General features: G+C 43.0%; 1 protein-coding gene across 1 annotated transcript in view; it reads left to right on the top strand.

Annotated features, from left to right (window-relative positions):
* The window catches only part of LOC311133293 (guanine nucleotide-binding protein G(i) subunit alpha-2-like), a 108,497-nt gene that overhangs the window by 62,870 nt on the left and 20,190 nt on the right, over positions 1-25,437 (top strand). The window contains exon 2 of the mRNA XM_084166781.1: positions 25,063-25,105. Within this exon, the coding sequence (XP_084022907.1) occupies positions 25,063-25,105 (43 nt within the window). The remainder of the gene's footprint in view (positions 1-25,062; positions 25,106-25,437) is intronic.

The raw sequence follows: 25,437 nt of genomic DNA, 5'->3' as shown, positions 1-25,437 counted from the left end.
GGTCTGTAATTTGTATCATAGGTACACTTCAACTGTGAGAGACGGAATCTAAAAAAAAATCCAGAAAATCACATTGTATGATTTTTAAGTAATTCATTTGCATTTTATTGCATGACATAAGTATTTCATACATCAGAAAAGCAGAACTTAATATTTGGTACAGAAACCTTTGTTTGCAATTACAGAGATCATACATTTCCTGTAGGTCTTGACCAGGTTTGCACACACTGCAGCAGGGATTTTGGCCCACTCCTCCATACATACATACCTTCTCTAGATCCTTCAGGTTTCGGGGCTGTCGCTGGGCAATACGGACTTTCAGCTCCCTCCAAAGATTTTCTATTGGGTTCAGGTCTGGAGACTGGCTAGGCCACTCCAGGACCTTGAGATGCTTCTTACGGAGCCACTCCTTAGTTCTCCTGGCTGTGCGTTTCGGGTCGTTGTCATGCTGGAAGACCCAGCTACGACCCATCTTCAATGCTCTTACTGAGGGAAGGAGGTTGTTGGCCAAGATCTCACGATACATGGCCCCATCCATCCTCCCCTCAATACGGTGCAGTCGTCCTGTCCCCTTTGCAGAAAAGCATCCCCAAAGAATGTTGTTTCCACCTCCATGCTTCACGGTTATGATGGTGTTCTTGGGGTTGTACTCATCCTTCTTCTTCCTCCAAACACGGCGAGTGGAGTTTAGACCAAAAAGCTCTATTTCTGTCTCATCAGACCACATGACCTTCTCCCATTCCTCCTCTGGATCATCCAGATGGTCATTGGCAAACTTCAGATGGGCCTGGACATGCGCTGGCTTGAGCAGGGGGACCTTGCGTGCACTGCAGGATTTTAATCCATGACGGCGTAGTGTGTTACTAATGGTTTTCTTTGAGACTGTGGTCCCAGCTCTCTTCAGGTCATTGACCAGGTCCTGCTGTGTAGTTCTGGGATGATCCCTCACCTTCCTCATGATCATTGATGCCCCACGAGGTGAGATCTTGCATGGAGCCCCAGACCGAGGGTGATTGACCTTCATCTTGAACTTCTTCAATTTTCTAATAATTGCGCCAACAGTTGTTGCCTTCTCACCAAGCTGCTTGCCTATTGTCCTGTAGCCCATCCCAGCCTTGTGCAGGTCTACAATTTTATCCCTGATGTCCTTACACAGCTCTCTGGTCTTGGCCATTGTGGAGAGGTTGGAGTCTGTTTGATTGAGTGTGTGGACAGGTGTCTTTTATACAGGTAACGAGTTCAAACAGGTGCAGTTAATACAGGTAATGAGTGGAGAACAGGAGGGCTTCTTAAAGAAAAACTAACATGTCTGTGAGAGCCGGAATTCTTACTGGTTGGTAGGTGATCAAATACTTATGTCATGCAATAAAATGCAAATGATTACTTAAAAATCATACAATGTGATTTTCTTTGATGTTTGCAGTTGAAGTGTACCTATGATAAAAATTACAGACCTCTACATGCTTTGTAAGTAGGAGAACCTGCAAAATCGGCAGTGTATCAAATACTTGTTCTCCCCACTGTATATGGGGTACCGGTACAGAGTCAATGTGTGGGGGCACAGGTTAGTCGAGGTAGTTGAGGTAATATGTACATGTAGGTAGAGTTAAAGTGACTATGCATAGATAATAAACAGAAAGTAGCAGCAGCATAAAAGAGGGGGTGGGTGGGGGGCAGGCAATGCAAATTGTCCCGGTAGCCATTTGATTTGCTGTTAAGAAGCCTTTTGGACCTTGCGCTCCGGTACCGCTTGCCATGCAGTAGCAGAGAGAACAGTCTATGACTAGGGTGGCTGGAGTCTTTGACAATTTTTTAGGGCCGTTGGTAGGATATCCGTGATTTTCGTTCTATTTAGTTATCCAATGATTGTACGTTGGCTAATAGGACTGATGGTAGAGGCAGATTACGCACTCGCCTTCGGATCCTTACAAGGCACTCCGACCTACGTCCACGATATCGCTTTCTCATGCGAATGTCGGGGATTTGGGCCTTGTCGGGTGACTGAAGAAAATCCTTTGCGGCCGAGTCGTTAAATAAAAAATCTTCTTCCAGTACGAGGTGAGTAATCGCTGTCCTGATATCCAGAAGCTCTTTTCGGTCATAAGAGACGGTGGCAGAAACATTATGTACAAAATAAGTTACAAATAACTCGGAAAAACACATACAATAGCACAACTGGTTAGGAGCCTGTAAAATGGTAGCCATATCCTCTGGTGCCATTCTGGTAGATGTTGTCCTAAATAAAGGCCTAACATAAGACAACTAACTTACCGATTATGTTGTGGAAAATAACCACTATACTTTATTACAAATAAGGTCTTACAGAGTTTTTGTTGCATCAAGAAATGACTTTATTAAAATTTTCAACAAAGCCGATACCAGTCTGCAGAATGGCACACCCCCTTACAGTCTCCCTCCATCTTATATAGTCCTCTTCAGTTTTCCCGCTCTTTTATTGCTCCGCCCACTTCCTTTGTCTCTGAGAGCGGCTAAACTCAACTTTCATTAAGTTCAGAGTACTACAATCAATCAATCCTTATCTTGCAAAAACACTCATGTTTAGTTTAAACTCTGTTCAACCCTGGCTCTTTTCACTATGTTTGAAGACAAAAACAAACGGCCCAAGACAGTTTCAGTCTTTGATATGATAAGACAACCATGGATCTAAGTAAGTGCAAGCAATCTGACCCTCTCTACTCACCCAGACAGTGAAATTAAATGACCCAATACAATTCCTGGCCCAGTAACAAATAATTCTAACTTTATGCTCTTGATTAACCCAGTTCTACCTCAAAGTCCATTAAACTCTACAGTTCATTAATAATAATTCACCACAGTAACTACTTTGTCAAATCACATTTCTGTAACTACCTTGCATTACAGTAGCAACAATTTCTGATATGTGTTCAGGTGGGCCTTCACACTTCAGCAGACAAAGGAACTCACAATGACAATGACAATCATGAGAATGGCTTACCAAGAAAAACTTCCAAAAGGACTCATTTCAAGTAAATAAGGAGTTGGAGCACTCTACAAAAATAGCAGTGATTTAATTTATTTTAGCTCACTTTAATCCATTGTACAGGATACAAACAGGCGACTGACGTTTCGACATCAAGCTGTCATCTTCCTCAGAGAGACCTGACCATTGCACTTAGCTCATATTCATAGCCTAGTGGTCCATTGAGACGCAACAATGTAAGAAAAGAATAATGATAATAGGTAAATGGCAAATTATAGCATAAAATGTCTGTTAATCCGGAGACACAGAGACCCAAAAAATCAAGGCAACAACATTATAGAAAATCATAATTTAGCCCCTTAGGATCCACAGTCTAAGGAGTACTGCCAGAATGCCTATCTTTGTTTTTGTTTTCTGATATGTGTTACCTTTGGTTTCACTAATCACTGACGCCAGTGGGCCATAATGTTTAATACACACTTTATATGTCTTTGGACTATTCTGGAATTTGGCCTCAGAGGTCAGGGTCCATTTCACAAATAAACAAACTACCTTCAAAGTCTGAATTTACAGCATTAGGGACCTGAATGTCTCATGAAAGTGACTGGGTTTTAATATTACATTTGAATAAGTTCTGTTGAGATGGTGAGGGATAATGTCTACTCTCGGACCACCTTGTGTGCATCAGCCGGCAGCTCCTTTTGTCTTGGCGGGCTGGAAGGCGACCATTTTCTCTGGTGGTGACAGGAGAGGTTCTGATCGGTGGGCTGTGAACTCCTTGATGGCAGCATCTGTAGCCTTGTCTGTCCTTTGATCGATGGCCCTTCAGTTTGAGAGAGAGAGAGAAAGAGAGAGAGAGTTTCAGGGACACCTGAGGTTACTGAATTCAAGCAAGCTGAAAACAAACTCTGCTCATAAGTAGTTAAACTCCCAGTTTACCAGTGGTCATACCACAGATTCTCAATAGGATTGAGGTCTGGGCTTTGACTAGGCCATTCCAAGACATTTAAATGTTTCCCCTTAAACCACTCGAGTGTTGCTTTAGCAGTATGCTTAGGGTCATTGTCCTGCTTGAAGGTGAACCTCCGTCCCAGTCTCAAATCTCTCGAAGACTGAAACAGGTTTCCCTCAAGAATTTCCCTGTATTTAGCGCCATCCATCATTCCTTCAATTCTGACCAGTTTCCCAGTCCCTGCTGATGAAAAACATCCCCACAGCATGATGCTGCCACCACCATGCTTCACTGTGGGGATGGTGTTCTCGGGGTGATGAGAGGTGTTGGGTTTTCACCAGACATAGCGTTTTCCTTGATGGCCAAAAAGCTCAATTTTAGTCTCATCTGACCAGAGTACCTTCTTCCATATGTTTGGGGAGTTTCCCACATGCCTTTTAGCGAACACCAAACGTGTTTGCTTATTGTTTTCTTTAAGCGATGGCTTTTTTTTTTATGGACAGATACTCCAATCTCTGCTGTGGAGCTTTGCAGCTCCTTCAGGGTTATCTTTGGTCTCTTTGTTGCCTTTCTGATTAATGCCCTCCTTGCCTGGTCCGTCAGTTTTGGTGGGCGGCCCTATCTTGGCAGGTTTGTTGTGGTGCCATATTCTTTCCATTTTTGAATAATGGATTTAATGGTGCTCCGTGGGATGTTCAAAGTTTCGGATATTTATTTATAACCCAACCCTGATCTGTACTTATCCACAACTTTGTCCTTGACCTGTTTGGAGAGCTCCTTGGTCTTCATGGTGCCGCTTGCTTGGTGGTGCCTCTTGCTTAGTGGTGTTGCAGACTCTGGGGCCTTTCAGAACAGGTGTACATATACTGAGATCATGTGACAGATCATGTGACACATAGATTGCACACAGGTGGACTTTATTTAACTAATTATGTGACTTCTGAAGGTAATTGGTTGCACCAGATCTTATTTAGGGGCTACATAGCAACGGGGGTGAATACATATGCACGCACCACTTTTCCGTTATTTATGTTTTATAACTTTTTGAAACAAGTCATTTTTTTCATTTCATTTTACCAATTTGGACTATTTTATGTTTGTCCATTACATGAAATCGAAATGAAAATCCATTTAAATTACATGTTGTAATGCAACAAAACAGGAAAAATGCCAAGGGGGATGAATACTTTTGCAAGGCACTGTATCAGAAGGCATCTCTCCCTTCACTCCATGTGCAAAGGGGGGAGCGGGAGTGAGCCAGAAGCAAAACAGGGACAGGGCAGATACTTTCATTGCAGGAAGCAGGTTAATGCACATTACTGTTGACCAAATAATAATTTTAGAACTAAAAAAATTGTCCTCTCCCTCTCATCTTCCTCTCCTCTGTTTTCTGTCCTTCCTGGCAGGATTAATGAGCTGTTGTCCCGCTCCTCTCAGACTTCCATCAACACCCTCTCTCTTCCCCCTCTACCCCCTCTCTCTCTCAAATCTCCTGTTTCTCCCAGTCCTTTACCCTCTCTCTCTTTCCCCTCTACCCCCCTCTCTCTCAAATATCCTGTTTCTCCCAGTCCTTTACCCTCTCTCTCTTCCCCCTCTACCCCCTCTCTCTCTCAAATATCCTGTTTCTCCCAGTCCTTTACCCTCTCTCTCTTCCCATCTACCCCCTCTCTCTCTCAAATCTCCTCTTTCTCCCCAGTCCTTTACCCTCTCTCTCTTCCCTTCTACCCCCTCTCTTTCAAATCTTCTGTTTCTCCCAGTCCTTTACCCTCTCTCTCTCTTTCCCCTCTACCCCCTCTCTCTCTCAAAGCTCCTGTTTCTCCCAGTCCTTTACCCTCTCTCTCTCTTTCCCCTCCCTCCCTCCCTCCCTCCCTCCATTTCCTCCCTCCCTGCAGCCTGGAGTAGGAAGTAGCACTGAGCCATCCATCCAGTCAGGGAGGGAAGCAGGGAGAGAAAATGTCTCCCTCACAGGCCTGCTGCTGCTGCTGTATGCCTCCAGTGACTTCACAGACCTCCGTCCACTCTGGGCAGCCTGGGCTAGAGAGAGGGTCTGACTAGTTTCTACTGTGGGTTCGATTTGATTAGTGCCTCGAATCGATGCAGTTCAATATGACTCGATGCACTAACAATTGTTGCATGAACATATTCATTTTCCATTCTAAGTGAATATCTAATACTGATGGATTTAGGAACTGAGCTGGATCTGTCTAAGCTGAATGGCCGTGTGTGTGCAATTTATGTTTTTGTCCCCTCACTTTTTATCAGAAGTCTCATCACCCACTGATTAACTTGTCATATAGCAGATTAAAATGTTTTGAGCTAGTAATATGTCAATATTTATCTTTAGAAATGATCAATGACATGCATAGCCAATTAATATAACACAGCTTTGGATTTCACCCTGTCTCAAAAGCCTGTTTGGAACTTTACTGGAGGAGAGCTGTTCTCTTCTCCCGTTCCGACCAGTACGTATAGCAAAAATTATTGCTGTCCTTGTTATGAAATTACATCTTTACCCTGTTCATGTAAAGATGACCAAATGTACTGACTGTTTAATGCATAACTACCAAAAATAGTTAGTACGGTGAACCTGGCAATCAAAAGCCCCAATCAGCAGTTAGATGTGCAATCAGCAAGATGTGAGTTGTGTCTACTCCGGTAGCCTGCCCTACACAGCTCCACTGTTAAAACACAGCTCATTTGGTAACAATGACCCAGCAAATTACATTGGTTGTCCCTCAATTAATAAAGCCTATGATTTAATATTGTGAAAGCCATTTTACAGACAACTGAATGCTGAAGGTGCCGCGCAGATGTAGGCTATGAATATTAGAACAGGGATAGAGGGTAGGCCTACCTCTCGTTGGCGCAAGCAGCTGCGTTTCCCGCGCTGTGCGCACAGTTATCTGACTTGTAGATCAATGTCATATGCAGTTACCGATACATTCATAAAAGTTTGATAGGCTGAAGGAGAAGACGCATCAATTCAGCCACAACATATTAGAGGTATTTTCGGAATAAGGCAGAAAAATATAATAGGACAAAAAAATGAGTGAACTGGCGATTCATAATGTTTGAATCGGTTTTCTTACCAACGCATGCTTCATTTGGATCGGTTTGGGCTCCCGCCTTAAACATTTGAACCTGGGACCGATGCGTATCGGTGAATCGTTATATCCTTTGATAACACAGCGCTTGGTGGTAAAATATGACATTCAAATTTCACTCCCCATGGAGACACCAGTATTCACCAGTCTCGCCCCCCTACGTGGATATTGATTTAACACATCATAACCCTGGGGCTTTCTCTCTCTCTCCCTCTCTCCTCATCCCTCTTATTGGTGCTTTGAATCACAGGTCATTTGAAAGTAGCTATAAAATATTATAGGAGGTATTCCATGGGTCAGCTAGATGCTGCAGGTCAGATATTGTATTCACCAGATCTAATCTCATTACTCTGATGTGAAAACTAAAGGATGGGTGATCCCCTTTAGGAGTCCTGGGCTTCTTTACAACCTGAACCTGTACATTCACTCCCAGTTCTGAGACAGAAATGATAGGACCGAAGAGTGTAGAGAGAGTGTTGTGGAATGCTGAAATCTAACTATGTTTATTGTTCACATACATAGGCATAACAAATACATTACATTTCCCAAACTTAACAGTATTGCTGCAGAAAAACGACCAGCTTTTAGTATATTGGATAATTTGACTGTATCCAAAGAAAGGCCTGATTGAACCACTGATCAGAATTAGGAAATGCCTCTGAACTGAAAGTATTGTCCTCATTTTCTCTTAGAAGTTATTCAATCTACAATGGGAAATTGGGTTTGCTAAAATAAGCTTGGATAATGTCAGATTAAAACAGACTATATTACAATGCTATCACAGTAGTACAGTTCATGGAAAAAAATTAATTTAATCCATAGTTTGCTTTGTATTTATTCTTTGTGTATACAGGTGATCCCACTGATATTTAAAAAAACGTTTCACAAGGGAGATCTGTAACAAAGACCGAAGAAATCCGCAATCAACCAAAGCTGTAGTGCTTGTACTGCTTACAGTGCCATTCAGATTATAATGCTGCTTAACTTTAGGGCCGGTTTCCCTAACATTGATTAAGCCTAGAGGATTTAGAGCTATTTCAATGGAGAATCTCCATTTAGTATGCTTTTCAGTCCAGGACTAGGCTTAATCTGTGTCTGAGAAACTAGCCCAAAGTCAACTCGTTGCACTCCCTGTTCCAGACTTGTAAATGACTAACTGCTACAGTAAACCTACTCTTGTCATCTTCTATATGTTTTGTCCATCTCTGTGTCGGCCACTAAGTGATGCATAGTCATTCGGCAAGGCTGCTTTGTTAATCACAGATGAGGACTGAGGGGATGTGAGGTGACTGAGGGGATGTGAGGTGGCTGAGGGGATGTGAGGTGGCTGAGGGGATATGAGGTGGCTGAGGGGATGTGAGGTGGCTGAGGGGATGTGAGGTGGCGGTGGTGGTGGCTGTAAAGGCGGAGGCCTAAATGACAATCAACAGTAACATCCCTGTGTTCCGTGCCAGTATGGGCCCCCACACTGCTGCTTTTGTATGTCCCTCTCAGTTCCACCAGGACACACACGCCAGAGCCAACACCAACATCCTGCCATGGGAAGCAAACACACTCAACCAAGGCCTCATTTGAATGTTGGAGGATATATGATGGCAATACAGATATGAGAGAAAGCAGTTGATGATGTAAAGCACAACTCTAAATCCTCTTGCATTGGTATAGTAGGACAAAAAGGGAAGAGCTTTTTTGTTTCCTTTGTGCCCAGGCCCTGTGTTACAGCATCCCTCTGTAAATAAACTGAAGCTCTGGCAGAGAGAGGAGTCACGTCACTTAACTCCTATTGCCTGGCCGCTCTGACCACACCTCTCTGGGTTACATATAGAGGGCCCAGAGTTTTTCCTGATTACCTGACTTGACCAAAAAAAGGCTTGGAGTTTTTCATGGTCGGCCAGATGGGCAGGAAAACTGTCCTGCCCTATTCATATAGTAATGTGCTGTTTAGACAGAGTATAGTGCTGTGTCACACTAAACAACAGACAGAGGATGCACCAGTCACAGTACAGGGGGAGTGAGGGAACCTGGCTGCCCTCTGGCAGATGTGGAGGTGTTCAGCTCCAATTGTCACCACCCTCTAATCATGCCACAGAGCTAGTTACATGCCAACACACCCACCGGCATATAAATATAATTCACTAAGCTAGTGATATGCTAGGCTAACACACCCACAGGCAAAGCCTAGTATAGGCTTCATTCACAGGCAGTGCCAAGTGATGGTTCAACCCAGTCTACTACAGAGTTCTGTACAGAACGAACTAATCACTTATCAGCTCCTCTCCTGCTGACTCAATCACAACCATCTTTCCATCTGAGATGCTCTCTGCTATATCAATGGAATAGTGGGGCAATCTCGCTATTTTAGGGACACTTTCTTTGACCCCAAAACATGAGCCTCCGCTGAAAGATCTGAGAGACGAACAACTCGATCACTGTCTCGCTGCCTCGAAGTTAAAACCTTTTCCCAGGCATATTGTTGGATGCGATAAATAGCTATAGTAGTACTTGCAGGTGCAGTATAATGTAGAACAAGTATTTGAAAAGCACTTTGCTCAGAGCTTGAGGAAGATCACCATCGATACAATACAGTGCCTTGCAAAAGTATTCATCCCCCTTGGCGTTTTTCCTATTTTGTTGCATTACAACATGTAATTTAAATGGATTTTCATTTCGATTTCATGTAATGGACATACACAAAATAGTCCAAATTGGTGAAGTGAAAAATAAAAAATAAACTTGTTTCAAAAAATTCGAATAAATAATTAACGGAAAAGTGGTGCGTGCATATGTATTCACCCCCTTTGCTATGAAGCCCCTAAATAAGATCTGGTGCAACCAATTACCTTCAGAAGTCACATAATTAGTGAAATAAAGTCCACCTGTGTGCAATCTAAGTGTCACATGATCTGTCACATGATCTCAGTATATATACACCTGTTCTGAAAGGCCCCAGAGTGTGCAACACCACTAAGCAAGGGGCACCACCAAGCAAGCGGCACCATGAAGACCAAGGAGCTCTCCAAACAGGTCAGGGACAAAGTTGTGGAGAAGTACAGATCAGGGTTGGGTTATAAAAAAATATAAGAAACGTTGAACATTCCACAGAGCACCGTTAAATCCATTATTAAAAAATGGAAAGAATATAGCACCACAACAAACCTGCCAAGAGAGGGCCGCCCACCAGGCAAGGAGGGCATTAATCAGAAAGGCAACAAAGAGACCAAAGATAACCCTGAAGGAGCTGCAAAGCTCCACAGCGGAGATTGGAGTATCTGTCCATAAAAAAAAAAAGCCATTGCTTAAAGAAAAAAATAAGCAAACACGTTTGGTGTTTGCCAAAAGGCATGTGGGAGACTCCCCAAACATATGGAAGAAGATGCTCTGGTCAGATGAGACTAAAATTGAGCTTTTTGCCCATCAAGGAAAACGCTATGTCTGGCGCAAACCCAACACCTCTCATTACCCTGAGAACACCATCCCCACAGTGAAGCATGGTGGTGGCAGCATCTTTTTCATCGGCAGGGACTGGGAAACTGGTCCGAATTGAAGGAATGATGGATGGCGCTAAATACAGGGAAATTCTTGAGGGAAACCTGTTTCAGTCTTCCAGAGATTTGGAATAGTTATGCACGCTCAGGTTTTCTGTTTTTTTTGTTTGTTTCACAATAAAAAATATTTTGCATCTTCAAAGTGGTAGGCACCGGGGGTGAATACTTTCGCAAGCCACTGTACTTTCCCCCACAACCATTTGTCTGTGTTAGCTCCTGATAAGTTCACTAGACTGAACAGACAAGCAGGACAGACAGTGTCTCCTTGGTACATCTGGCATTGAAACTACAACACTGCTATTATTCCTCCTTTCATCAAACCTGTGAATTGATTTTAAGTGCTGTTGAGTAGTTCACTGCCCTCTATTAACACTCTTAGCAATTAACTATTATTAGAAAACTTGTGGATATGGATGTTCTGAAATTAATCCAATGCTGGATGATTGTAACAGAGCAATACCTGACTGTTAGCAATACCAGCAGCCTGTTGGCAATACCAGCAGTCAGTTTGCAATACCATCAGTCGGTTAGCAATACCATCAGTCAGTTAGCAATACCATCAGTCGGTTAGCAATACCATCAGTCGGTTAGCAATACCATCAGTCGGTTAGCAATACTGGCAACCGGTTAGCAATACTGGCAACCTGTTATCAGTAACGGCAACCTGTTGGCATTACCAGGAACTTGTTAGCAATAACAGCGGGCAACCTATTGGCTATACCAGCAACCTGTTAGCAATACCAGCAACCTATTAGCAATACCAGCAACCTGTTAGCAATACCAGCAGGCAGCCTATTAGCAATACCAGCAGCCTGTTAGCAGTAGCGAAACCACATGATGGCAACACAAGTGGCCATGTTTTTCTTGTCTTTTCTAGCTACAGTTGCCCCTATAATATCATCCTCATTTACCAAGACCTAAGCCCTCATCAGCCCCGCTCTTATCGCTGTTCACGGCTAATTACTGTTATTCAGGCTCATCAGGGCCCTAATAAAGCACAGAGCACTAATCAATGAGTCCCATGTAGGCCCATAATAAGGGTCGTAGCCTCTCCCTAACCACCCAGTGTATACACTTTAATTAATGAAAGCCTTCTTCCTCCCTCCCTTGCTCAAATACATAGATTGTTTTTGATTTCTTCCTCTACCTCAGGGATCAATGCGTTCTCCCCTTATTTTGCTATTAGTGGTATAGCTCTGTGGGCTGGAGCTCAGAGGGGACCTGTGCGCTATCAGGTACCTCATGATAAAAACATATCCTATATACAGCCAGCTCTAGTTCTTCTCCTAAGACATGGATATATTTGTTTTGAAAAATTTATAATATTAGTTTGCCCACCAGGACAGGTGATTTAAGTGTGTGTGTGAGTATGAGCTTGTCTGTTTGTTTCTTTGTGTCTGTTTCTGTTTGGTGGGGCTGTTTTGTATGTCTGGATTGTACCCATGTTCTGTAGAACAGCTCCTAGCTAGACTCATATTCTCAGAATGAAATGTGATTGAAACTGTGCACTGGTGAGCTGCCTCTCTCCCTGGCTGCTGTGGTAATGTCAGTGCTCCGTGTTGTTTTCTCTTCATAGACCTGGCCCTGGGTTTGTACTGCTGCAGCTGGGTCTCATTTACTCCCGTGGGCACCCTGGCACATCCACCCCTGGCACATGCTTCTCTATGTTGGTTGTGCTCCCTGCTTCTGCCTCTGCTCCTCTCCTCTCCTGCCAGTCCACACTGGGCCTGATTGATAATGACGCAATTTCCTGGGTCCTGGCACAGAGATTTACAACCCCCCCAACCACATCAGACTAATGACCCCCCCCCCACCCCTATAATATAATAATATAATATAATATATAATAATATAATATAATATGCCATTTAGCAGACGCTTTTATCCAAAGCGACTTACAGTCATGCGTGCATACATTTTTTTGTGTACGTGTGGTCCCGGGGATCGAACCCACTACCTTGGCGTTACAAGCGCCGTACTCTACCAGCTGAGCTACAGAGGACCACGCACACACACCCCTACATCCTTTGTTTAATCAATGAGGGAGAGGTGAGGTAAGCGTCTTGGACATACAGATCCTCACTAATCTTATTAAAATGGACGGTGGAGCTGAGCTGGCCCTTTTCCCTCGCCCCCCTCTCTTTTTCCCCTCTTTCATGCTTTTTGGAAAAGGGCCTCCCTACTCAGCTCAAGTCAATGGATGCGACCACAACTATATCCTCCATTGCCTGGTTGCTAGGCATCGGGGCAGTATTTATTTTGCTCATATTCCTGGAATTTTCTGGTCTCTGTAAGTGGAGCTTGATCCAACTGTCCGCCCGTTGAATATAGATGATCTCTATTTCTTCATGTTTCTCTCTCTTCTCTTTCTCTTTCTCTCCCTTTCAATTCAATTAAATTTCAATTTCAATTTTAGGGGCTTTATTGGCATGGGAAACACATGTTTACATTGCCAAAGCAAGTGAAATAGATAATAAACAAAAGTGAAATAAACAATAAAAATGAACAGTAAACTTTACACTCACAAAAGTTCCAAAAGAATAAAGACATTTCAAATGTCATATTATGTCTATATACAGTGTTGTAACGATGTGCAAATAGTTAAAGTACAAAAGGGAAAATAAATAAACATAAATATGGGTTGTATTTACAATGGTGTTTGTTCTTTACTGGTTGCCCTTTTCTTGTGGCAACAGGTCACAAATATTGCTGCTGTGATGGGACACTGTGGTATTTCACCCAATAGATATGGGAGTTTATTAAAATTGAATTTGTTTTTTAATTCTTTGTGGGTCTGTGGAATCTGAGGGAAACATGTCTCTAATATGGTCATGGATTTGGTAGGAGGTTAGGAAGTGCAGCTCAGTTTCCACCTCATTTTGTGGGCAGTATGCACATACATTTTACATTTTAGTAATTTAGCAGACGCTCTTATCCAGTGCATACACTTTAATACTGGCCCCCCGTGGGAAACGAACCCACAACCCTGGCGTTGCAAGCGCCATGCTCTACCAACCGAGCTACAGCGGACAATCAAGGCTTCTCTTGAGAGCCAGGTCTGCCTACGGCGGCCTTTCTCAATAGCAATGCTATGCTCACTGAGTCTGTACATAGTCAAAGCTTTCCTTAAGTTTGGGTCCGTCACAGTGGTCAGGTATTCTTCCACTGTGTACTCTCTGTTTAGGGCCAAATAGCATTCTAGTTTGTTCTGTTTTTTTGTTAAGTCTTTGTTAATTCTTTCCAAAAATGAATTATTTTTTTGTTTTCTCATGATTTGGTTGGGTCTAATTGTGTTGCTGTACTGGGGCTCTGTGGGGTCTGTTTGTGTTTGTGAACAGAGCCCCAGGACCAGCTTGCTTAGGGGACTCTTCTCCAGGTGAATCTCTCTGTAGGTGATGGCTTTGTTATGGAAGGTTTGGGAATCACTTCCTTTTAGGTGGTTGTAGAATTTAATGGCTCTTTTCTGGATTTTGATAATTAGCGGGTATCGGCCTAATTCTGCTCTGCATGCATTATTTGGTGTTTTACATTATACACTGAGGATAATTTTGCAGAATTCTGCATCCAGTCTCAATTTGGTGTTTGTCCCATTTTTTTAATTCTTGGTTGGTGACCTCACAACCATAAAGGGGCAATGGGTTCTATAACTGATTCAAGTATTTTTAGACAGATCCTAATTGGTATGTCGAATTTGCCTTGTCTCTCAGATCATTCACAGCTTTGTGGAAGTTACCTGTGGCGCTGATGTTTAAGCTGAGTTATGTATAGTTTTTTGAGTGCTCTAGGGCAACAGTGTCTAGATGGAATTTGTATTTGTGGTCCTGGCAACTGGACCTTTTTTTGGAACACCATTATTTTTGTCTTACTGAAATGTACTGTCAGGGCCCAGGTCTGACAGAATCTGTGCAGAAGATCTAGGTGCTACTGTAGGCCCTCCTTGGTTGGGGACAGAAGCAACAGATCATCAGCAAACTGTAGACATTTGTTACTCGTTTCAGGAAACTAGGCGTATGTCGTGCGTCACTACTTCATAGTAGAGCCATTTGAACGTAAACTTTTTTTAAAATCTAAATGCGTTTTTTGGCAGAAATGCCTTCTGGAACATGTGAACTTTCATGTGCCTAAATAAAAACGTGTATGCCATCTGTAAATACGAATACAATTGTTAAATTACGAGCTTACTAGCCACGGAAAAAGACAGGAACCTTCCCGCTAGCCGTGATTGGCTGAGATAATGGCTGGGCTGGACATGCTGAGAGATGAGTTCGGATTGGTCTGCCATGTAGCTCGCTTCTGTCTATAACATGAGCTGGTCATTATGTGTAGGTAATCCTTTCTAACACTGCTTTTTTGAAAGATATCACGTAGTAGAACTACAAAAGTGTTGCTCTCCACTTTCTGGAGGACTGAGTTTTGAAATCAGTGGATTGCCCAGTGGAATTAGAGGATGATAGCTAAGGAGATGGAGAACATTTTGGCATTTGATTGCAATAATGCAGAGGGAGTGGAAAAAAGAACACACAGAAGGCTGTTGTATAAAACACCTGTCTCCGGATTACATCTTCAAACTAAGGGAAACCATAGCATCCGTGACAGAGAGGGAGAAACGTCCATCCATGTATACGGGTAAGATAGTCTAGCTAGCTACATTTTCAGATATTACACGTTTCTAATTTTGTCAGAAAGTCGTTTTCATTTCAAGTTAAAGTGTACTGTTAGCTATCTAGCTAAAGTTAGCTGGCTGGCTTGCTAGCTAACGCTACTTGTATGATCTGTGTAGTAATATTATTCGTATATCAGAGCCATTTGCATTGCTAGTTATAGCCTAATGTTAGCTAGCTAACATTGAACCTGGTTGGTTAGCTACCTGCAGATTCATGCAGGGTAGTAACGTTATGAGTTGGGATTATGGTTAATTGTTTAGCTAGCTAGCGACATGTCTAAACAAAAGACTCCACTATGCAAGTAACCATTTCACTAGAATGTTCATGATGTCAGTGCGACAACTGTAGATAGCCAGAGCAAATTTACCAGCTACGTCTATCTGCTCTGATTTCAGAACATTCTCGTCTGAGTGTGCCAGAGCGCAGAATAACTGACAAATTTACAAACGCTCAACACCCGTTGAATATGGCCGGTGTCAGTAAACGTTGGCAAAAAAGCGTAATTAAATTGTTGCCAGCAGCACAGTTACAGTCACCAACGCTCTGGATAACATAAAAACCGCCTAACCAGTTCTGCTAGGGCGAGTAAAATGGTCAGAGTGAGCTGTTCTCTCATTTGTGTCTGGAAGTAGCCAGCCAACATTAGCCAGTTAGCTTGGGTGCTTGACTGCTGTTGTTAGGTCAGAATGCTCGGATCAACCATACTCCTCGGCCAGAGCGTCCAGTGTGCACTCTGAACTCTCCGAGTGCGAAACGCTCTGAATTTACGAACGGACAATCTGACAACGCTCTGAGTTTACTAGCGCACTCTGAGCGCACTCTGGCACTCCAGATTGAATTTACAAACACACCCGTAGTATAAACCAGCCTTTAGTCTTGAAATCTTTGGTTGTTTAGTACATGGCCTCGTGAATCCTTAAAGAGATGGGTGGGGCGAAGGCTTAAGAGGGTGTGAACGATGCTGAATGGGTGTAGACAACGAAGAGCTCTCCAGTAGGTTTACCAAAACATTCAAGGGCCATTTTCTCAAAAGTGAGGTTACAAGTTTATCAACTTTCAAAGCAGAATTACTTTCCCATTGTTCCTCAACTGTAGTGTATGATATATCATTTTCTAGTCAATACTTTTATCCAATGTAAAAAACACAATTTCAAATGTTGCTACGTAAGACCGAATCGAGCCGGTCGTCACATTTGACTTCAGATTCTAGTAGGGTGAGGCCGGGTGCTGCAAACTGTTCTAGTGCTCTCGCCAATTCGTTGATATATATGTTGAAGAGGGTGGGGCTTAAGCTGAATCTTTGTCTCAGCCAACGGCCCTGTGGAAAGAAATGTGTTTTTTGCCAATTTTAACCGTACATTTGTTGTTTGTGTACATGGATTTTATATTGTCGTATGTTTTTCCCCCAACACCACTTTCCATCAATTTGTATAGCAGACCCTTTTTTAAATCAACAAAGCATGAGAAGTCTTTGCCTTTGTTTTGGTTTGTTTGTTTGTCAATTAGGGTGTGCAGGGTGAATACGTGGTCTGTTGTACGTTTATTTGGTAAAAAGCCAATTTGACATTTGCTCAGTACATTGTTTTCACTGAGGAAATGTACGAGTCAGCTGTTAATGATCATGCAGAGGATTTTCCCAATGTTGCTGCTGACTCATATCCCACGGTAGTTATTGGGGTCAAATTTGTCTCCACTTTTGTGGATTGGGGTGATCAGTCCTTGGTTCCAAATATTGGGGAAGATGCCAGAGCTGAGGATGATGTTAAAGAGTTTAAGTATAGCCAATTGGAATTTGTGGTCTGTATATTTTATAATTTCATTTAGGATACCATCAACGCCACAGACCTTTTGGGGTTGGAGGGTTTGTATTTTGTCCTGTAGTTCATTCAATGTAATTGGAGAAGCCAGTGGGTTCTGGTAGTCTTAATAGTTGATTCTAAGATTTGAATTTGATCATGTATATGTTTTTTCTGTTTGTTCTTTCTTATAGGTCCAAAACGATTGGAGAAGTGGTTTATCCATACAGTGAGGGGAAAAAAGTATTTGATCCCCTGCTGATTTTGTACGTTTGCCCACTGACAAAGAAATGATCAGTCTATAATGTTAATGGTAGGTTTATTTGAACAGTGAGAGACAGAATAACAACAAAAAAATCAAGAAAAACGCATGTCAAAAATTTTATAAATTGATTTGCATTTTAATGAGGGAAATAAGTATTTGACCCCCTCTCAATCAGAAAGATTTCTGGCTCCCAGGTGTCTTTTATACAGGTAACGAGCTGAGATTAGGAGCACACTCTTAAAGGGAGTGCTTCTAATCTCAGCGTGTTACCTGTATAAAATACACCTGTCCACAGAAGCAATCAATCAATCAGATTCCAAACTCTCCACCATGGCCAAGACCAAAGAGCTCTCCAAGGATGTCAGGGACAAGATTGTAGACCTACACAAGGCTGGAATGGGCTACAAGACCATCGCCAAGCAGCTTGGTGAGAAGGTGACAACAGTTGGTGCGATTATTCGCAAATGGAAGAAACACAAAATAACTGTCAATCTCCCTCGGCCATGCAAGATCTCACCTCGTGGAGTTGCAATGATCATGAGAATGGTGAGGAATCAGCCCAGAACTACACGGGAGGATCTTGTCAATGATTTCAAGGCAGCTGGGACCATAGTCACCAAGAAAACAATTGGTAACACACTACGCCGTGAAGGACTGAAATCCTGCAGAGCCCGCAAGGTCCCCCTGCTCAAGAAAGCACATATACAGGCCCATCTGAAGTTTGCCAATGAACATCTGAATGATTCAGAGGAGAACTGGGTGAAAGTGTTGTGGTCAGATGAGACCAAAATTGAACTCTTTGGCATCAACTCAACTCGCCGTGTTTGGAGGAGGAGGAATGCTGCCTATGACCCCAAGAACACCATCCCCACCATCAAACATGGAGGTGGAAACATTATGCTTTGGGGGTGTTTTTCTGCTAAGGCGACAAGACAACTTCACCGCATCAAAGGGACGATGGACGGGGCCATGTACCGTCAAATCTTGAGTGAGAACCTCCTTCCCTCAGCCAGGGCATTGAAAATGGGTCGTGGATGGGTATTCCAGCATGACAATGACCCAAAACACACGGCCAAGGGAACAAAGGAGTGGCTCAAGAAGAAGCACATTAAGGTCCTGGAGTGGCCTAGCCAGTCTCCAGACCTTAATCCCATAGAAAATCTGTGGAGGGAGCTGAAGGTTTGAGTTGCCAAACATCAGCCTCGAAACCTTAATGACTTGGAGAAGATCTGCAAAGATGAGTGGAACAAAATCCCTCCTGAGATGTGTGCAAACCTGGTGGCCAACTACAAGAAACGTCTGACCTCTGTGATTGCCAACAAGGGTTTTGCCACCAAGTATTAAGTCAGAGGGGTCAAATACTTATTTCCCTCATTAAAATGCAAATCAATTTATAACATTTTTGACGTGGTTTTCTGGGTCTCTATGTTTTTGGTTGGATAGGTTTCTCAATTTCTTTCGTAGGTTTTTGCATTCTTCATCTAACCATTTGTTATTGTTGTTAATTTTCTTAGGTTGTCTACTTGAACATTTTAGATTTGATAGTGAAGCTGAGAGGTCAAATATATCTGTTTACGTTTTCTACTGCCAAGTTTACACCTTCACTATTACAGTGAAACATTTTGTCCAGGAAGTTGTCTAAAGGGATTGAATTTGTTGTCTAATAGTTTTTTGGTAAGTTTCCACACTACTTTCCTTCCATCTATAGCATTTCTTAATATTATTCATTTCCTTTGGCTTTGATGCCTCATGATTTGAGTATGTTCAAGTAGACTGTGATTTTGCTGTGATCTGACAGTGGTGTCAGTGGGCTGACTGTGAGCGCTCTGAGAGACTCTGGGTTGAGATCAGTGATAAAGTAGTCTACAGTACTATTGCCAAGAGATGAGCTATGGGTGTACCTACCGTAGGAGTACCCTCGAAGCCTACCATTGACTATGTACATAACCAGCATGCGACAGAGCTGCAGGAGTTGTGACCCATTTCTGTTGGTTATGTTGTCATAGTTGTGTCTAGGGGGGCACATAGGGGAGGGAATGCTGTCACCTCCAGGTAGGTGTTTGTCCCCCTGCATGCTGAGGGTGTCAGGTTCTTGTCCTCTCTCTCTGTCTGTCTGTCTCTGTCTGTGTGACTAAGATTAACAGGCCTTGCACTCCCTATGCTTCTGTGGGGGTTACACACACACGTGCACGCACACACAAAAACTCAAACACACCAGTCTACTCCTTTGTGGTGGTTCAGAAACCCTACATGTATGTGTGTGCACACTCACATCAGTCAGCTCTTGAACACAGCTTCTAAGTGGAAATCTGCATTAGAGCAGTGGATGAATGGACTGTTTATAGTTATACGGTACCTCTCAATCTCACACCATAGGAATTTTCCCCTGTCAGTATGTGACGTCTAGTGATGCTAGACACACTCCCAGTCTTACACTCAGCTCCCAGTGTGAACGATTGTGCTGCCCTGCAGGGAGAGTTTCCACACTGTGTCATTAAGGATTCTGGGCTGTGGAAGCACCATATGGGGGATACAGTGTGTGCGCTTTTTTGCGCCCACGTGTGTGTGTCTGTGCTACTGTCATCATACTTTTATTACAGTGGAGGGACGCTCTCAATGGCCCTATATCCACTCACACTCATCCTCCAATATGAGTCCCTCTGTCAGGCAGGTAGACCAAAACATCCTCCTCGTAATAGCTTCCCTCTGCACAGCTTTAATCTGCTCAAGGACCAGTCAGCCACCATATCACTTTTATTCAAAAGCTGCTGTGTTGAAAAGAGCCGTTCAGAACCCAGGCTCAGATTGTTTCCTCCTTTGTAAAGTGAAAGTGAACAAGTGAATATAGTCAGAATGGGATTAAGGCTGTTTGTTGTATTAGAGAGAGAGAGAGTAGTCCCCATTGGGGCTGTCCCTGGCCTTCCTCCATCTGGAGAGAGAGAGGGGGGGGGGGGGGGGGGGGGGGGGGGGGGGGGGGGGGGGGGGGGAGAGATGGGTAGAGCTGGTACAGTGATATCTGCAGGCCACTCTTTAACAACAGCCATACCCCAGCTCTTAGAGTCCGTGCTGATAGAAGCCCACACTTTAATTTGTTATATTTGATGCAATTGAATTTTATTACATTTTACCATTCAAAAGACCTGTTCTAGTTGAAAAAGCAAATGACACGAGGCTTGCATAGGTTTATGGGGCTCGACATGTAGCACAAATGACTTTGGTCGAGTGTGTGTGTTTGTGTGTGTGTTTGCATTAGCCTAATGTATGCTTGCGTTTATGTGTGTACATTATGTGCTTGCACGCATGCGTGTGTTTGACTCTACTGGATGTGTGCGTGCAAATATGTGCTGTGAACATCATAGCGTCTATTGCAGGTTGGCGGGTACATGAGGTATTGAAGGTCTCCAGTGCAGCGCTGGCTTGTACATTGTGTGTGCGCATGCGTGCGTACATTGTTAATGCAGGGAAATGGTTCAGCAGCAGCATTGTGATAACATACCACCATGTCTGGGAGTGTGTGTGTGCAGGAACTAGGTACCTCAAGCTTAACCAGTGAGGTAGTTTACATTGTGATTAACTGGTCATTCCCTGTAGGAAATTTAGCTGTTTTTCCATATAAGCAAATAAGGCAGCATAAACATTGATTGTGTTGCAAATAAGTGTTTTTATTTATATATTTTTATTTGGGGATGTAGCTCAGCTATAATATTGCAGATAGATTGAAGACTCTATCAATTTAATTGTTTGCATAATTTATAATCCCCTTTATACATTTTTCTCAATAATTGTTTCCTCCTACCTTACCACCCCTACCCTGATTGGAGAAAACTAACGGACAACAATACTTCTACTGCTACTTACAGCTATTTTGGCTCACATCTACGGTACCTGTAAATAATTATACATACACTACCAGTCAAAAGTTTGGACACACCTACTCATTCAATGGTTTTTCTTTATTTTGACTGTTTTCTACATTGTAGAATAATAGTGAAGACATCAAAACAATTAAATAACACATATGTAATCATGTAGTAACCAAAGAAGTGCCAAAAAAATCAAAATATATTTAATATTTGAGATTCTTCAAATAGCCACCCTTTGCCTTGATGACAGCTTTGCACACTCTTGGCATTCTCTCAACCAGCTTCATGAGGTAGTCACCTGGAATACATTTCAATTAACAGGTGTGCCTCAGAAATTGCAGCCCAAATAAATGCTTCACAGAGTTCAAGTCACAGACACATCTCAACATCAACTGTTCAGAGGGGACTGTGTGAATCAGGCCTTCATGGTCAAATTGCTGCAAAGAAACCACTACTAAAGGACACCAATAAGAAGAAGAGACCTGCTTGGGCCAAGAAACACGAGCAATGGACATTAGACCGGTGGAAATGTGTCCTTTGTTCTGGAGTCCAAATTGGAGATTTTTGGTTCCAACCGCCGTGTCTTTGTGTGACGCGGTGTGGGTGAACGGATGATCTCCGCATGTGTATTTCCCACCGTAAAGCATGGAGGAGGAGGTGTTATGGTGTGGGGGTGCTTTGCTGGTGACACTGTCTGTGATCTATTTAGAATTCAAGGCACACTTAACCAGCATGGCTACCACAGCATTCTGCAGCGATACGCCATCCCATCTGGTTTGGACTTAGTGGGACTATCATTTGTTTTTCAACAGGACAATGACCCAACACACCTCCAGGCGTTGTAAGGGCTATTTTACAAAGAAGGAGAGTGATGGAGTGCTGCATCAGATGCCCTGGCCTCCACAATCACCCGACCTCAACCCAATTGAGATGGTTTGGGATGAGATGGACAGCAGAGTGAAGGAAAAGCAGCCAACCAAGTGCTCCACATATGTGTGAACTCCTTCAAGACTGTTGGAAAAGCTGGTTGAGAGAATGCCAAGAGTGTGCAAAGCTGTCATCAAGGCAAATGGTGGCTATTTGAAGAATCTCAAATATTAAATATATTTTGATTTGATTATGGGTTACTACATGATTCCATATGTGTTATTTCATAGTTTTGTTGTCTTCACTATTATTCTACAATGTAGAAAATAATAAAAATAAAGAAAAACCCTTGAATGAGTAGGTGTGTCCAAACTTTTGACTGGTACTGTATATTCCTAATTTACTCTTCAAGTGCTGGGTTTTCACCCACAGCAGCCATTCACCATTCATTGTGATCTTAACTCCAACCCTCCCATGTCCACAGATTAACCCATCTTTCCCAGTATAATGCCATTTTGCTATTTCCTTTTGCAATACATCCCTCCATTTTACGATGTTGTCTTACGAGGGTCCTGAACCTCCCTCTTTGTCAAATTTGTTCCGATATTGCCTTAAAAATAAATACTTTACCCAAGAGTATGATATTTCCCATTGACTGATTGTGGTTTTTCAGATCCCCTAACAGTACAGTTTGCAGGTCCATCTGAACCCTGATATTAGGACGTAACAACCATTCCTGGACCTGACTCAAAAAGCGAGCCAATGATGGACAGTACCAGAAAATATGTTCTATTGATTGTTTCTCCTTGTGGCAGAGTCTGCGCAAGGCTGACGGTTCAATGCCCCATATATTGAGCTTTTTGTTTTGTAGCTTAAATTGGAAAGAACAGATTGCTGTGTCAATTGTTGTTTTATATGTCAGTTTATAGACCCGATGCCAAGGTATTGGGACATTAAAAACCAGAGAGAAGTGCTCTTGATGGGCATGGTCTTTTTCACATTGTATTGCATCTCAAAGTTACCTTCACATATCTCAGGGGTATTATAGCTAGAGGGCGCACACATTTTTAGAGCACAATCTATCAAACCCACACACTTACTAACCTAATACTCATACACACTAATCTGGTTTTCAGAAGTCAGTATGGAAGTTATCCGTCTATAGGAGATACGTGTGTGGACAGTCAATAGATCTTCTCTCTTGTTGCCATAAACCTCAGTGTTGTACTCTTCCTGTCATTACAGCTCATAATGTCCTCCGCTTTACTAGACAAACTCCAAAGGTTCTATTTCCATCGTCAACATGGCGGGAGGTAGAGAGACAGCGTGAGAGAAAGAAATGGGGGGAGAGCATATGCGTGTGTGTGGTGGTGGGGGGAGAGGCCTAGCTGGGTTCAGTCACATCACGCCACTGTGTTAACAGGTCTATGAACTCTCTGGGAGTGTGTTTGCAGCTTGGCTCTATGTAACCACAGGACACACATACCTGTGTCTGTAGCACTCTCTATAGGCAATCTGGTGGCATTCTGTTTCTGTCTGGCCCGCCATTCATTTCTGAAGAATATCCTGTAGGAAAATCTGCTATTCATAAAGTTTCCTTACGCACCGTAAGGAAACAGTGGACTTTACAGTGTCTGCCTGTGTACAAGGCCTGTGGCTCCAATTTACTCCGGACAACACATTATTGTTGAAGGATTGTCAACATGCTCAGACAGAACCATAGGCTATTAGGCTCACATCTCATATGATTTATTCATAACGTATATTATTGCTTCAACCCCACCATGCACTTGAGCAAATACACATATGAATCCATATAGAGGGTACACACAGATGGGCAAGTACGCGCACACACACACACACACACACACACTTTCCACTGTGTCTCTGAGTCACTTCCCTCTGTGTTCAGTTAGGAATAAAATTACAATTTAAATTCTCCCTCAAGGCTTGGAGCCTGAGATGCCTCTCTCCTCCATTTCTCCTCCATTTTCTTTATTTCAGCTCATCAGTTCAGCACACATACTGGAGAAGATCAGTGAGTGCTTCATTGCAGGGAGACTTGCTAACTGTTGGGTGCTGAGAGAGTGGCCTCTTTAGAATGGGTAACGGAGCAGAGGATGTGTCTCCTAGATTGGCCAGTTAGCATGGGGACTATAAGGAGGTTTTAAATGGAGAGAATTCAGACAGTCTGACCGTGTGTCTACTCTGTGCTCTGGATTCACATCACTGTTGTGATGGAAGGTAGAATGTCAGTGTCTTGTATTGTAGGTGGAAGATTATGGTTACTGTTGGGTAACGTGCGGTCTGACACACAGACACACACTGCATATAAACAGTGAGTCTTGTTGGGTCATAGTGACCATGACTCTAGGGGTGGACTGCGGGTCATTTAGTGCTGTGTGATTAGTTATCTACTCAGTGCTGCTGTCCTCTTCTTGCCAGCTTATCCAGATAGCCAACTACTTAACATTACAGTACAGTAGTGGAAAATAGCCTATGGACCCTGAACATGAAACAAGCAACATGACGTCATCTGAGAATTCCCTGAAGGAACAGGCCCATATCCTGTTTGTGAAAGCACACAGACGTTTTAATTCAACGCTAATGATGATTAAGTGCCTTGTCTCAGCGGCTGTGGGGAGGGAGAGTTACAACACGACGGCTTGCTCTGAAGTTAAGACACAGGTCATGCTGTTGACACAGGAGTTATTGGGTATAGGAAACTCTGTGAAACTCAATGAGACAGTGAGGGGGCCTCGGAGGCATAACGATACTACTGTTTATATGCACTACTGTAGATTGACATAACTGTTAGGCTGTAACTGGATAGGGAGCGACTGGGAGGTATATGAAAAGAGAGACAGATTAACTCAGAGAAAGGAAGATAGGGAGAGATACATTTAAGCGTGAAGGCCTGAGGAAGAGGAGGGGGGTGGGGTACTCTGGTCCCGATGTGAGGCAGCCTTGCTGGCTGCCTGTTTACATTTCTCCACTAACGGGAGTGTATTTTTAACCTCTGACTGTTTTTGTTCTTTGTGCAGGTGCTGGAGAGTCAGGGAAGAGCACCATTGTGAAACAGATGAAGTAAGTTGAGCTCCATGTCTGGCTGGCTCCTCATTGTTTTGTTTTGCTGCTGTTCCCGTCAAGCATGACCAATTAACCCAATATCGCAACCAGACTCTGATGTCATTGTCAACACAAGCAGACCGGGACAGTACATTCTTAAGCTAGATACCCAGAATCCTCTACATATCCTTTCTTCAGGAGTCCTTTCCCTCATGCTATAATCTATACAAGGGGTCCCCAATTACATTCAGCCAATTTTATACTTCAGCAGATGATAGGGGGGCCGGAACATAATTATTAATAATTTCTACACTACACATTGACCGCAAGAAGCCCAAACAGATATAGTA

Source organism: Coregonus lavaretus (assembly GCF_964263955.1).
Source record: "Coregonus lavaretus genome assembly, chromosome: 8".
NCBI lineage: Eukaryota > Metazoa > Chordata > Actinopteri > Salmoniformes > Salmonidae > Coregonus > Coregonus lavaretus.
Note: the sequence above shows the minus strand (reverse complement) of the source record. Positions and strands in the feature narration are given on the sequence as shown.